The 14260-nt window shown below is 43.2% G+C and overlaps 1 protein-coding gene across 1 annotated transcript in view; it reads left to right on the top strand.

The window, feature by feature from the left end:
- JAKMIP3 (Janus kinase and microtubule interacting protein 3) overlaps positions 1–14260 on the top strand; it is a 264240-nt gene that overhangs the window by 168719 nt on the left and 81261 nt on the right. Inside the window, exon 5 of the mRNA XM_029610721.1 lies at positions 13686–13832. Within this exon, the coding sequence (XP_029466581.1) occupies positions 13686–13832 (147 nt within the window). The remainder of the gene's footprint in view (positions 1–13685; positions 13833–14260) is intronic.

Genomic DNA, 14260 nt, shown 5'->3' with positions numbered 1-14260 from the left:
GAACGGCGGCCATTTTGAGAAATGGTGCAGCTCCCATTTCGGGGCTGCAGAAGGAAGAGGAGCCGGTCTTTCTGCTTAAAATAAAATAAAATTAAAATATACATATCAGCTAGCTGATTTCTCCCAGCAGGGATGATTCATTCCCTTGCAAGGGCTCAAGCGGAGAGTAAGAGAAGGACTAGCGGCCATTACGCTGACCCAGGCTCTGAAAATACCCAGGCTCTGAAAAAACCAGCCATTTTATTTTTCTGACCCTGAGCAATCTCGGCTCCCTCAGCAGGGAAGACTAATCCCCCTGTAACTGTTTAAAAAAAAAAAAAAAAAAAGGCAACATTTACTTGCCCACCAAAGCGGGTATTTCTTCCCTGTTTTTTTCTTTGGGGTCACGTACGGGGTCCTTCCCCTGCTTGCGCTCCCTTCTGCAGGCAGGCCCAGCTGCCCATCCGCGGCGGCTCCCCTTGATCTGCCGTGACATTCTCTGGCTGCCTAGCCCGTGGGAGTCTGTTTGTGGCTCTCCCATCAGGGGCTCTGCTTCGGTCCACTGCCGCTTGGGATGGCTCCCTCCTCGGTACTGCCGAGTCATATGTCCTGGGGTCAGTCTCTTTCCAGCACGTGGTTAGGCCGTGCCCTGCCCAAAAGACCACGGGAGTGGCATCCATTTTTGGGGGTGGTTTTCTCTCTTCACATTCAGGGCAGGACGCATACAGTGAGTCTGTTTTTTTCTTACAGTCTTTCCGCTGACTCTCAGCCATTCTTTCTCCGGAGGGGTGCTCTAACCTTCCCCCTCTCCCTCTCCCCTCCTCCCTCCCTCCTCTGGACGTCAGCAAAATGTGGGACTTTACTGCACTTCTTATTTAGCTCGCCTGCAGAATGAGGATGCGCTCTCTCCTGTTAACCCCCCCCCCCCCCCCCAACTTCTCTCCCTCGGGTATCTGCTACATAGCTCCCTGTTGTTCTGGGTGGCCAGGTTTCAGTTGGAGTCAGGGTGGTACCGGGAACCCAGACCCCCCCACCCTCCCTCCACCATCTGGCGATGCCCTCATCCAGACTCTCTCTTTGCTACCAGGGTCTCCCCAAAAAGGGGGAAGGCCTGTGCGTTCTCCATTGTTACAAAGGGAAGGGCTAATTCAGCTCATTTTTTTTCTGTTGGGCTGGACATTGGAGAGTCACCAGAGGATGACATTGGAGAGTCTTCAGAGGATGACATTAGAGAGTCTTCAGAGGATGACATGGACCCAGTCCTGGAGGGACTTGGGGCTTTTACAATTATGTGCCTTTCCCACGCTATGCACAGTCAGCTGCCCCTCTGAGACTGTCAGTCTCCCGAGATGGAACTCTGCATGGATGAGGCAATGGGCACACCCTATCCTCTCCCTGGGCGTGGCCCAGAGATGCGTTAAATTTAAATGGGGTTGTTTCTATTTTACGTGGTCTCCAAGCTCTCCACCATTCCAATGACAGGAACAATGACCCAGTAAGCGATACCTATGACGCTTTTGAAGTCCTGGCATTCGGGGTCCAGGTTACTATCTGCGACAGTCTCTTGCAGCGGGCAAGCCCTAGGTGGGTACTTGCTCAGCACCCAGGACCTCCCGTCTGCAGAAGCGGAGCAGGCTGGTCGCCGGGAGGCAGTAGTAACATGGAAACCCTGAAGGCTGTGTTAGCGGTGGCTCATTTAGACAATTTTCTGGCCTCACCCGACACGATGTGATCATCGGAAGTATCACCTCTTCAGCATCCCGGGAAAACTCTCTCAGTTCCGAGCGCTTCAGTTCGGCTCGCCACTGCGCTGTACACCCTTACCAAGGTCATGGTGGTTGTGGCGGCCGCTTTTCACCGGGAAGGAATCCTAGTCCATCCTTCTTGGATGATTGACTCGTTCATGCCAATTCAAAAACTCTCTACAGGACAATGGTCGACAGGGTCCTGACTCTCCTTTCCTACTTGAGATAGATAGTCATTCTGTTCCAAGTACAATCTTTAGCCCTCCCAGGTTTTGCAACTCTGGGAGCAAGCTTCGACACCCGAGTCGGCGAGGTGTTCCTACCAGACGCTCGCGCGCTCAAATTCGTGGGAGCAAGTGCACAACTTTCTCTCGCTTCTGCTCCACAAGGCATTGGACTACCTTCAGGTCATGGGTTTCATGGCGTCCATGACAAACATGGTCCCTTGGATTTTTTGCCCATATACGACCATTACCGAGGGCTTTGCTATCCCACTGATTCCGGTGTCCGAATAGTTCCAGACTGTTCTTCCGTTATCCAACTCTTCCATCGCTGACATACAGTGGTAGCTATCACTACCACACCTTTGGAGGAGAATATTCTTGCAGTCTCCTCAAGGGATTGTATTCACGTCGGATGCCAGACTCCCCAGTTAGGGAGAAGTGTGTCGGTCCCAAGCTACGCAAGGCTACTGGTCTCCAGATTGATCCCGCTGGCACCAAAGGTGTGTCTTCCAGGGCTACTGCCTAGGATGGAAGGGTTAGGGCGGCCATCATAGTTGGTGATTCAATTATTAGGAATGTAGACAGCTGGGTGGCTGGTGGGCGTGAGGATCGCCTGATAACATGCCTACCTGGTGCGAAGGTAGCAGACCTCATGAGTCACCTAGATAGGATTTTAGACAATGCTGGGGAGGAGCCGGCTGTCATGGTACATGTGGGCATCGACATTGGAAAATGAGGGAGGGAGGTTCTGGAATCCAAATTTAGGCTCTTAAGTAGAAAGCTGAAAAACAGAACCTCCAGGGTAGCATTCTCTGAAATGCTCCCTGTTCAATGCAGAGGTCCCCAGAGGCAGGCAGAGCTCCAGAGTCTCAATGCATGGATGAGATGATGGTGCAAGGAAGAGGGATTCATTTTTGTAAGGAACTGGGGAACCTTTTGGGGAAGGGGAGTCTTTTCTGAAGGATGGCTCCACCTTAAGCAGGGTGGACCCAGGCTGCTGGTGCTAACCTTTAAAAAGGAGATAGAGCAACCTTTAAACTACAATAAAGGGGAAAGCTGATAGTCGCTCAGCTGTACATGGTTCAGAAGGAGGTTTCTTCAAAGGATAATAATGAAACATTATAATTAGGGCATCCCGACAGAGAGGTTCCAATAATAAGAAAAGTAGTCCATATGCCTATATATAAAGAATCACCTGAGCTAACTGATTCCAAATTATCCCTGACAACTGAAAAGCAGAATGTTAATTCAAACAAAAAACACACTTTGAAATGTTTGTATGCTAGTGCCAGAAGTCTAAGAGATAAGATGGGAGAGATAGAGTGTATAGCAGTGAATAATGTCATAGACTTGTAATATCAGGACATGCTAGAGAGATAAAGTTCCTGGATGGAATAAATTACAGTTTTATGGAGCAATTGTTTCAGGAACTGACAAGAGAGGGAACAATTTTAGATCTAATTCTCAGTGGAGACCAGGATCTGATGAGAGAGGTAACAGTGGTGGGGCCACTTGAATTAATGACAGGAAGGGAGACAGTAAGTAAATCTATGACTCTAGCACAAAACCTTCAAAAGGGAAACTGACAAAATGAGGAAAATAGTTTTAAAAAAACCCTGAAAGGTACAGCTACAAAGGTAAAGAGTGTGCAAGAGGCATGGCCATTATTTAAAAATACCATCTTAGAAGCGCAGTCCTTAGACCACGCATTGAGAAAAGTGGAAGGAAGGCCAAACGATTACCAGCATGATTTAAAAGTGAGCTGAAAGTGGCTATTTTAGCCAAATATTGAAAGAAGTATCTATCACAGAAAAAGAGGATAAAGCATAAGCATTGGCAAGTTAAATTAAGACATTGATAAGACAGGCTAAGAGAGCATTTGAATAGCAGTTGGCCGTAGAGGCAAAAAGGATTGGATAGGTTCTTGGAGGAGAAGTCCATTACCTGCTATTAAGTTGACTTAGAAAATAGCTACTGCTATTATTAGCAACAGTAACATGGAATAGACTTAGTTTTTGGGTACTTGCCAGGTTCTTATGGCCTGGATTGGCCACTGTTGGAAACAGGATGCTGGGCTTGATGGACCCTTGGTCTGACCCAGTATGGCATGTTCTTATGTTCTTAACTCATAATAAAAACTTTTCAAAATATATGCAAAGCAGAAAGCCTGTGAGAGAGTTGGTTCGACCGTTAGATAATCAAAGGGTTAAAGGGACACTTAGGGAAGATAAGGCCATTGCGGAAAAACTAAACAAATTATTTGCTTCTGTGTTTACTAAAGAGGATGTTGGGGAGATACCCATTCCAGAGATGGTTTTCAAGGATGATGATTCAGATGAATTGAACCAAATTATGATGAACCTCGAAGATGTAGAAGGCCAGATTGACAAACTGAAGAGTAGTAAATCACCTGGAACAGATGGTATACACCCCAGGGTTCTGAAAGAACTAAAAAATTAAATTTCAGAGCTATTAGTAAAAATTTGAAACCTATCATTGTACCTGAAGACTGGAGGGTGGCCAATATAACCCTGATATTTGAAAAGAGCTCCAGAGAAGAATCGGGAAACTATAGACCAGTGAGCCTGTGCTGTGGCAGTCAAAAAAGCAAATAGACTGTTAGGAATTATTAGGAAGGAAATGGTAAATAAAATGGTGGATGTCATAATCCTTCTGTATCGCTCCATGGTGAGACCGCACCTTGAATACTGTGTGCAGTTCTGGTCGCCACATCTAAAAATTCTAAAGTATGCATGGAGATTGAAGCCTCTCTCTATCCTTGCCCTGGGAATGCCTCTTCATAATATGAACATAAGATATGCAATACTGGGTCAGACCAAGGGTCCATTAAGCCCAGTATCCTGTATCCAACAGTGGCCAACTAAGGCACAAGTACCTGGCAAGTGCCCAAACATTAAATGAATAGATCCCAACTACTAATCCTTATTGCATAATAGCAGTTTACAGACTTTTCCTACAGGAACTTATCCAAACCTTTTTTAAACCCAGCTACATTAACTGCCCTGACCACATTCTCTGCCAACAAATTCCAGAGCTTAATTGTGCATTGAGTGAAAAAGAATTTTCTCCGATTTGTTTTAAATATGCTACTTGCTAACTCCATGGAGTGCCCCCTAGTCCTTCTATTTTCAGAAAGAGTAAATAATCAATTTACATTTATCCATTTTTTTTTACCTCTCATGATTTTATAGATCTCTTTCATATCCCCTCCCCTAAGCCGTCTCTTCTCCAAGCTGAACAGCCCTAACCTCTTTAGCCTTTCCTCATAGGAAAGCCATTCCATCCCTTTTACCATTTTGGTCGCCCTTCTCTGTACTTTCTCCAGTGCAACTATATTTTGTTTTGAGATGCGGAGACCAGATTCCTACACAGTATTCAAGGTGCGGTCTCACGAGAGAGTGATATAGAGGTATTATGACATTCACCGCTTTATTCTCCATTCTTTCCTAATAATTCCTAGCATTGTTTGATTTTTGACCACTGCTACACAATGACTATGACATTGCCTATCTTGTTTCATTTAATTAATTTAGTTGGAACCAGGAAACATAACAAAAACATACAAAATTTCGGGTTTTTTAAATTTCATATTCATTTTAGTTTCATATTCGTGAATTTTAAACCAGGCGCATGGGTGCACATGTGTACGCATTCTTCGGCCCGCACCCAAGGGTGTGGTCCTTTTATAACATATGTGCATGTATACTTAAGTGGGGGGATTTTAATAGACATGCACGCCGACGCCATTACCAGTTTTACTAGTTCATTCCCAGTTTGCCCAGGAAAGGAATAGGAATTTCAAACTCCCCTAGTTAAAAAGTCTTCCTTCTCCCCTATTTTTTCCCAACCCTTAAAACCCTGCTGATCTATCTATTTATCTTTAGTTTATTGCTTACACGTCCTCCATAGCAGAAGTAAAGTTATGTGGCAGGGGAACCCCAGTACGCACCTGTGCACATAAATATTTATGTGCAAATTTGAAGTTGAAATCCAGGAATGCCTATGCCCTGCTCAGATCATGCCCACGCCCTGCCCATATTTTGGAACTTTTCATTTGTGCGCACAGCGAGAGACACGTGCATACTCGGACACGCTGGGCCAATATATTTGGATATCTCCTGGTTTTGGCATGCACCGGCCTTTTAATATTCACCTGTAAGTTCTGTTAGTGCACTAACTGGACTATGTGCACACTAAACACGAAATCAGGGAAAAATGAAAAAAAAACCCCCAAAAAACAATGGTTGTTTAATATATTGAAGTATATAGCGCTATGAAGATCACCGCAAATGAGTCGTTTGTGTTGATATAGTAGATCAGACCAATTGCTAGTTTCCATAGGAAGATCTAAATAATCAGATAAAGAGGTGTCCTTAAGCATATCCGCCATTTGTTGTTCAGTGTAGCTAAATACTTGCAATCCTGGCGTGGTGGTGTTACTGCCTGCAGCCATGCTGTTACTCAGTGCAGAAATAAAAAGACATTGAAGTAGTTGTAAGTACAATAGAATTAAATGTATCAAGATCGAGGGGGAAAAGTGCAAAGATATAAAAAGAAAATCCCTCCTCACAGTTCAAATCAAATGTACTATTAGCCAGTCATAACAGGCACTCCCGGCAAGACAATGCCTTCTTTGTTTTACATATAATCATCTGCTATGGTACAATTGTTTGAAAGATCACATTTTTATATTTTCTTATAGAAATAAAATTTGACATTAAAGTCCATCTGAGAAGGCAATAGGTATTAGATAAAACATTTTGCTGGACTTGTGGGAGGGATGTCCTTGAGGCTTCACCCCTAACATAGGGTCCCCAGCAAACATGCAGGCCCACTGAGGATCTCTCTCCCACCCCCCAAAAAGAATTGCGATCCTCCAGTGCCTGGCAATCCTTCCAACTCTCCACTGTGACAAGAAAGCCCTCCTGATGACCATGACCCTCATCCTCTTCCTCCCACCGAGACCTAAAATGCCCCCTGTGGGAGCATCTAATCCCTCTCCCCCTACTCTCCCTATCCAACTGGAGGTCTCATCCATAGGCTAGGTGATCCTTCTCCTACAACCTTTTGATAACAAATTCCCCTTGGGGGTCCAATCAAACCCGCACCTCCATTCTATCCCTCCTGTTCCCCCCATCCTTTAGCAGAATGAAGAGCCCTTCTGACAACACCTCTGCAACTGCACTCCAAATAATGCCTTTGAGCACCATTTCATATGAAGCCATATGGAGGCCCCAGGATGGGCTTCTTTTGTGTCAGTAGTGAGCAGAGGGATGGAAGGGATCCCCTATTCCAGGGATTCTCAACCCAGTCCTCAGGACACAACTAGCCAGTCAGATTTTCAAGATATCCACAATGAAATTGCTTGAGGTAGAGATGCAAACAATGGAGGTAGTGCATACAAATCTATCTCATGCATCTCCATTGCATGCATTTTCAGGTGTATCCCGAGGACTGGGTTGAGGACCTCTAACACTTTGGGTTATTTAGCACAGGGAAATTTGACATGCATAGCATCCACACTCTAATTTTGTAATACTGTGCATACATTTATCAGAAAATATGGGGCGGATTTTAAAAGCCCTGCACGCATAAATCCTTCCGGATTTACGCGCGCAGGGCCCTCGTGCACCGGCTGGCCTATTTTGCATAGGCCGCCGGCGCACGTAAAGCCCCGGGATGCGCGTAAGTCCCGGGGCTTTCAAAAAGGGGCGGGAGGGGGCGTGTCCGGGGGCGTTCCCGAAACGACGCAGCGTTTCGGGGGCGTGGTGCCGGCCTGGGGGCATGGTCGAGGCCTCCGGACCAGCCCCCGGGACCGGAGGATGGAGCGGGGCTGCCGGCTGGCGCGCGCAAAGTTACGCCTGCTGAAAGCAGGCGTAACTTTGCCGACAAAGGTAGGGGGGGGTTTAGATAGGGCCGGGGGGGTGTGTTAGGTAGGGGAAGGGAGGGGAAGGTGGGGGGAAGGTGGGGGGAGGGCGAAGGAAAGTTCCCTCCGAGGCTGCTCCGAAATCGGAGCGGCCTCTTAGGGAACAGGCAGCGCGCGCTGGGCTCGGCGCGCGCTGGGCTCGGCGCGCGCAGGTTGCACAAATGTGCACCCCTTTGCGCGCGCCGACCCCGGATTTTATAAGATACGCGCGGCTACGCGCGTATCTTATAAAATCCAGCGTACTTTTGTTTGTGCCTGGTGCGCGAACAAAAGTACGCGATCGCGTATTTTTTAAAGATCTACCCTTATGTGCATAAGTAAACACCAGTTTTCAAAGTGAACTTATGTACATAAATCTGCTTTGGAAATTATGCTAGAAAAATCTGTGCAAACAATTATACCTGCTACTAGATGCACATAGTTTTGCTGAAAAAACTTATGCATATATTTTTTTTTAATGAAAACGAATGTGCATAAGTCCTAACCTTGACCAGACTCCTCTTCCTGGAATGTCTCTCCCCTCTGCAGGCAGTGAATGTGTATGTAATTTTATGTCCGTATCGGTCATGCAATTTTTCTAAAGGGCCATTTCTCAGTGCGGGTCAAGCAATACTTTATCCACAGAAGGGCCTTTCAAAAATACCCTTTATGATGCCTTCAGCATGGACCTTTTATTGCGTGCATGCTATGCATATCACTGTTACTGAATTGGCCACAAATGCCATTTTTAGCTTCCACACTAACTTGATTGTGTGACATTTAGGGTTGGATTTTTAAACATACGCACGCGGGAAACATTTGTGCGGGCTACCCGGCGCGCACAAATGTACGCCCGATTTTATAACATACGCGCACAGCTGTGTGCACATTATAAAATTCGGGGTCGGTGTGCGCAAGGGGGTGCATTTGTAGATTTGTACATTGTACTCTCAACCTAGCTTGACAGCAGCTAGGTAGAGAGTGCATCAAGCTTGCATGCAATGTTAAGTACCCCTCGTTTTCATAAGCTCCTCCCATTTGACTAAATTTTTAAAAATTTGCATACACATCTCATCATGCATTATTTATCGCATGCATTATGGATCTAACGCCCGCAATATGGCCCTAACGCGATTTGATGAATGACCCCCTTGGAGAGGAGTCACTTAGGGAGCCCTGATGGCTTTCCCCGTTCCTTCTGAGGCCGCTCCGAAATCAGAGCGGCCTCGGAGGGAACTTTCCTTCAGCCCCCCCACCTTCCCTTCCCTTCCCCTACCTGTCCCGCTCCCAGCCCGAAAAAAAATACCCCTGTACCTTTATCCCAGAAGTTACTGCGCGCACCGGCTGAGTGCCGGCGTGCGATCCCCAGGCCCAGTGGCTGTGGAGTGGCCTCTGGCCACGCCCCCTCCCCACCCCCAGACTGCCCCGCCCTGCCCACGTCCCACCCCCGGACTGCCCATTTGTTCAAGCCCCGGGACTTACACGCGTCCTGGGCCTTAATGCGTGCCGCTGGGCCTTTTGAAAACAGGCCCGGTGCGCGTAACCCCCCCCTATTCACGTAAATCCACCTGGATTTACGCGAGTAGGCTTTTAAAATCTGTCCCTAAGTGACTCCTCTCCAAGGGGGTCATTCATCAAATCGCGTTAGGGCCATATTGCGGGCGTTAGATCCATAATGCATGCGATAAATAATGCATGATGAGATGTGTATGCAAATTTTTAAAAATTTAGTCAAATGGGAGGAGCTTATGAAAACGAGGGGTACTTAACATTGCATGCAAGCTTGATGCGCTCTCTACCTAGCTGCTGTCAAGCTAGGTTGAGAGTACAATGTACAAATCTCATCTTTGTGTTCCTTGCATCACTACTGTCTACTGTGCTGTTTGTACCTCTGACTGTGCATGTAAAATTGCCCCCCAAAACCTAGGCCACTACCAAAATCTCACCCAGAGTTATTAGTTGCCCATCTTACAGTGGTATAGTTTACTTATATGAGAGCCTTACAAAGAGGTTCTCTCTCTTTTTCTCTCTCTCTCATATGAGTCACTCCAGATTTAGAAGGATTACATCTGCCAATTGTAGAAATTATTTTTGAGAGGAGCCAAGATGGCATCCTGAGCAGATGTTTAGTGTGGAGCTCTGGGTCAGCTGCAAGTTTTCCTTTTGACTAACAAGGTTTTCCCTGTGGTCTAATGGTTAAGTGGCGTGGGAAGCTGAAAGGGAGTTCCTGTCCTCATCCTCAGCCATCTCACCTGCAACAGATGGCTGTGTCAGAGTTCTTGCAGCCTTCTCCATTGATGTTGGTGGTGGCTCCCATTGCTGGCAATATCAAGGGAGCAATTCGCCAGCTAGGACAGGATGCCAAGGTATCTTTGAGCCCCAACTGCAGATCTCTTGCTGCCCCTCCTTTAGCCATGTTGACATCAGCATGGCGTTACCCGGGTTTAGTTGTAACTAACCCAGATAGACTCATGGGGAGCCGCAGACGCCAAATATAGTGGTGGAAGGTACATGGAATGTTGCAGCGATTTCAGCAGTGACCTCTGTGGAGATTCGCCCAGCGGGAGAGAGCTTCTCTATATGTTCTGTCATCGTGCCTGCATTTCAGATTTCACCGACAATGCTTGCTCCAGTAATGCCTAGTGTCAAAACTTCCCCCATTAAGTTGGACAGCATATGATCACTTCTCTCATCTTTGGAACAGTCTTTAGCTTATTTAAATATTTCCACTAATAATATTTTATCTCATAATTTAAATGCAAGATGTTACTGTTTCTTCTCTTGCAAAAGATATCTAGGAGTTAAGACTGCTACTGAGAATTTCTCCAAAGTTCAATCTTCTTTACTTCAGAATAAGATGACTGATTCCTAGAGGACTGAGAACTAGGTAAACTCTGTGAGGGCATTGAATCTCTGTGTAGTTAAATTTTCTATTGTTTCTGTAATTTCTCCTTCAGGGGTGGTGGTAGGGGGGGGGGGGGGCACTCCATGAAGTTAGCATGTGGCACATTTAAAACTATTTGGAGAAAATCCTTTTTCACTCAACGCACAATTAAACTCTGGAATTTGTTGCCAGGGGATGGGGTTAGTGCAGTTAGTGTAGCTGGGTTTAAAAAAGGTTTGGATAAGTTCTTGGAAAAGTCCATTACCTGCTATTAATCAAGTTGACTTAGAAAATAGCCACTGCTATTACTAGCATCAGAAGCATGGGATATACTTAGTTTTTGGGTACTTGCCAAGAACTTGTAGCCTGGATTGGCCACTGTTAGAAACAGGATACTGGGCTTGGTCTGATCCAGTATGGCAATTTCTTATATTCTTATGTTCTCATACATGCGAGAGGTTCTAGGAATTTCAAATGAAATCTCTCCTACTATTCTCAAGGCATATTACCTTCCCACAAGAGCCGCTCCTGTTAATCATGACTGAAATCGGTTGGATGTATTAGGCCCTGTGGACTTGAATATCTCGGCTCTCTTTGAATCATCATTATTGAGCGTGATTTGGTACTTAAATTATGTTTTCATGCTGCCCAAATACCTTTTATGGGACTTAAAGTTTGGGTATTCCCTGATTTTTCGAGAGTGACTCAAGAGAGAAGAAAACAATTTCTGGCTATGCATAATGAAGTGATTGGCTTTGTTGCAAGATTTGTTTTATGATTTCCTTGCAAATGTTTAATTTTCCTTGCTTCAGAAAAATATGTATTCTTTGAGCCGACTCAGCTTCGGTCTTTCTTTAGGTTCACGGATGGGAGGAGCTTATGAAAATGAGGGGTACTTAACATTGCATGCAAGCTTGATGCTGTTTCTTGAATAGGGGGGTTAGGACAGGGTTGGGTTCTGCTTGTAATATATGATGGGGTGGTCTTCAGGGAAGAGTTTTCCTTTCTTTCATGTTTCCTTTTTTATAGACTCCTTTGTTTTTGGCTTTCTCTCCCTTTTATTTTGGGACTGCCTTCGCCTGTATTGCAAATATTAATATTTCTTTTGTTCTCTGTATTATTTGACTTGCTTTTCATCATGTATATGGCTCAATTTGCTTTACAAGCAATGCTTGTATGTTATTTTGAAAATATAAATAAAGAATTAAAAATAATTATTTTTAACCGTTTTTTCTTTTAATATACATGCAAATATATCTGCTGGTTGGACGTGATCCTTTAAAACTAAAGTCTACCTTCCTCATACACAGCACAATGCTATTTAAAAAAATTCTTTCCAATTCTTTCATCTTAACCTGCACTGTAATGAAGAAATTTAATTAGGATTCATTCATTTATATAAGAAAGCCTATCATGTTCTGTAGAATTTAATATAATTATTGTTAAAATATTATTTTTACAATGCAAAAAAATATATGTAAGTACTTATAGGTCTAAAGATAGATGAAGTTAAAAAAACATCCCACAAAGAAAAAATAAGACATTTTCTAATACAAACTATATATTCGTAAAGTGAGAATGTTTAAGGTTTGAAATGTAATTACACTCACTTGTTAAAATGTGACATAAATTTCAAGGACCTGGAATAGTAAAATATAAACATGTGCAAAAATCAGCTTTATGGAGGACATTAGGGCAGAAATTTAACTGCATATAGTTATATAGTATGAAACATGCATATTGTATTAGATTTGGAAACTGCTAACAGCGTTTGCCTCTGAATCTGGCTAGCCTCTAGGCTCCTTTCAAACTGCACAGTTTTCAAGATTAGAACCCCAGCCTTGTCTAGAATACCCTTTGATTGTTTAAGAAAGTGGACCATTGTTTGGTGGAACAGACTCTTATTAGGATATTATACTCTTATGTAGGATATATATATATATATATATATATATATATATATATACTTATATAGGATATAAATATATATTATAGATATATATATATATATATAGATATAGATATAGAGATATATATCTATATATATATATATATATATATATATATATATATATATATTTATTTATATCCTATATAAGTGTGTGTGTATATATATATATATATATATATATATCCTATATATATATGTGAAGGTATATATATATTTATATATATATATATATATATATATATATACCTTCACATTGGTCCGCCAGGAACACCAGAGATATTATACTCTTATATAGGATATAAAACCTGGCTATTCAGCCAAGCTTTCCCTTAATCTATTCAATTTCAGAACTCCACATCTCAAGCCTACTGGACAACTTACTTAGTGATACCCTTTTATCACAATGGTTATCCCTCTGTCCTTCTCTTTCTTCTTTTCCCAAGTTCGATCTCCTTGTTATATGTAACTTTATTACCTCCTCTGATTATTTTACTGTTAAATGTTTGATAAGAATGTTTACCCCCTTGTTACATGTAAACCGATTTGATATGATACCTGTCATGAAGGTCGGTATATAAAAGAATTAAATAAATAAATAAATACATAAATAAAATCAAACCTACATTTTTTTCTCAGGCCTTTGCCACATACTTTGATTTGTATTTAAAAGATAAGAAAATCCTTTCCCAGAGTAGAACAGAAAGAGAAAATAAGTGAATTACGGCAGATTATTTGTTAAATTGTATATAATGCCCATGTAAGTACTGGATGAAGTATGCCATTAAATATCCAATAATTGTTCAGATGGGCAACAATGAAGTAAAAGTTATTGATATCAGATGTTTCTAAACTGTCATACTAAAATAAAGTTGCCTTACAGAATTTGTGTTTTGGTTATTGCACTGTACCAGTGATCTGAAATGTCTCAGCCATATTAAGCATACTTTCATATTGATGAATGTTTCTTTTATTGCAGCTAAAACGGCTAAGAGAAGCTGAAAGTCAATATAAACCGCTCCTTGACAAAAATAAACGCCTCAGCAGGAAGAATGAAGATTTGTCTCATGCCTTACGTCGTATAGAAAACAAGTTAAAATTTGTAACGCAAGAGAACATAGAAATGGTAGGATTCCCTGACTGGTTCCTGATATTTTCCTGAGGCCCAAAAAGAAAATAACCTACCCGTTGGTTTTGCTGGTTTGAGAAAATACAAGCATCTCTGGAGAAAAATTGACCTAAATATATTGGGCCCGATAATCAGCCATATCCAGTTAAGTTACAAGGGCTATTCAGCGGTACGGCACAAATTGCGTGGATAAGCTCTATGGGTGGTCTAACTCATCTGTTGAAATTAACTGGATAAGAAGCACTGCCCTGATCCGCCCACTACCTGCCCACTTTTTATGTGGATACCCAGAAATTCAGTAGCCTGCTAGATAGCTAGATAAGCCCTAACTTTCCGGCTATCAAGTGCTGAATGTGTTTTGAATATGCCACCCATTGGAGGATAAATGTTAAAGCAATTTCCATGGGTAAAATAGTGCTTTACTC

Source organism: Rhinatrema bivittatum, chromosome 7, assembly GCF_901001135.1.
Source record: "Rhinatrema bivittatum chromosome 7, aRhiBiv1.1, whole genome shotgun sequence".
NCBI lineage: Eukaryota > Metazoa > Chordata > Amphibia > Gymnophiona > Rhinatrematidae > Rhinatrema > Rhinatrema bivittatum.
This window is presented reverse-complemented; position numbering and strand designations above follow the sequence as displayed.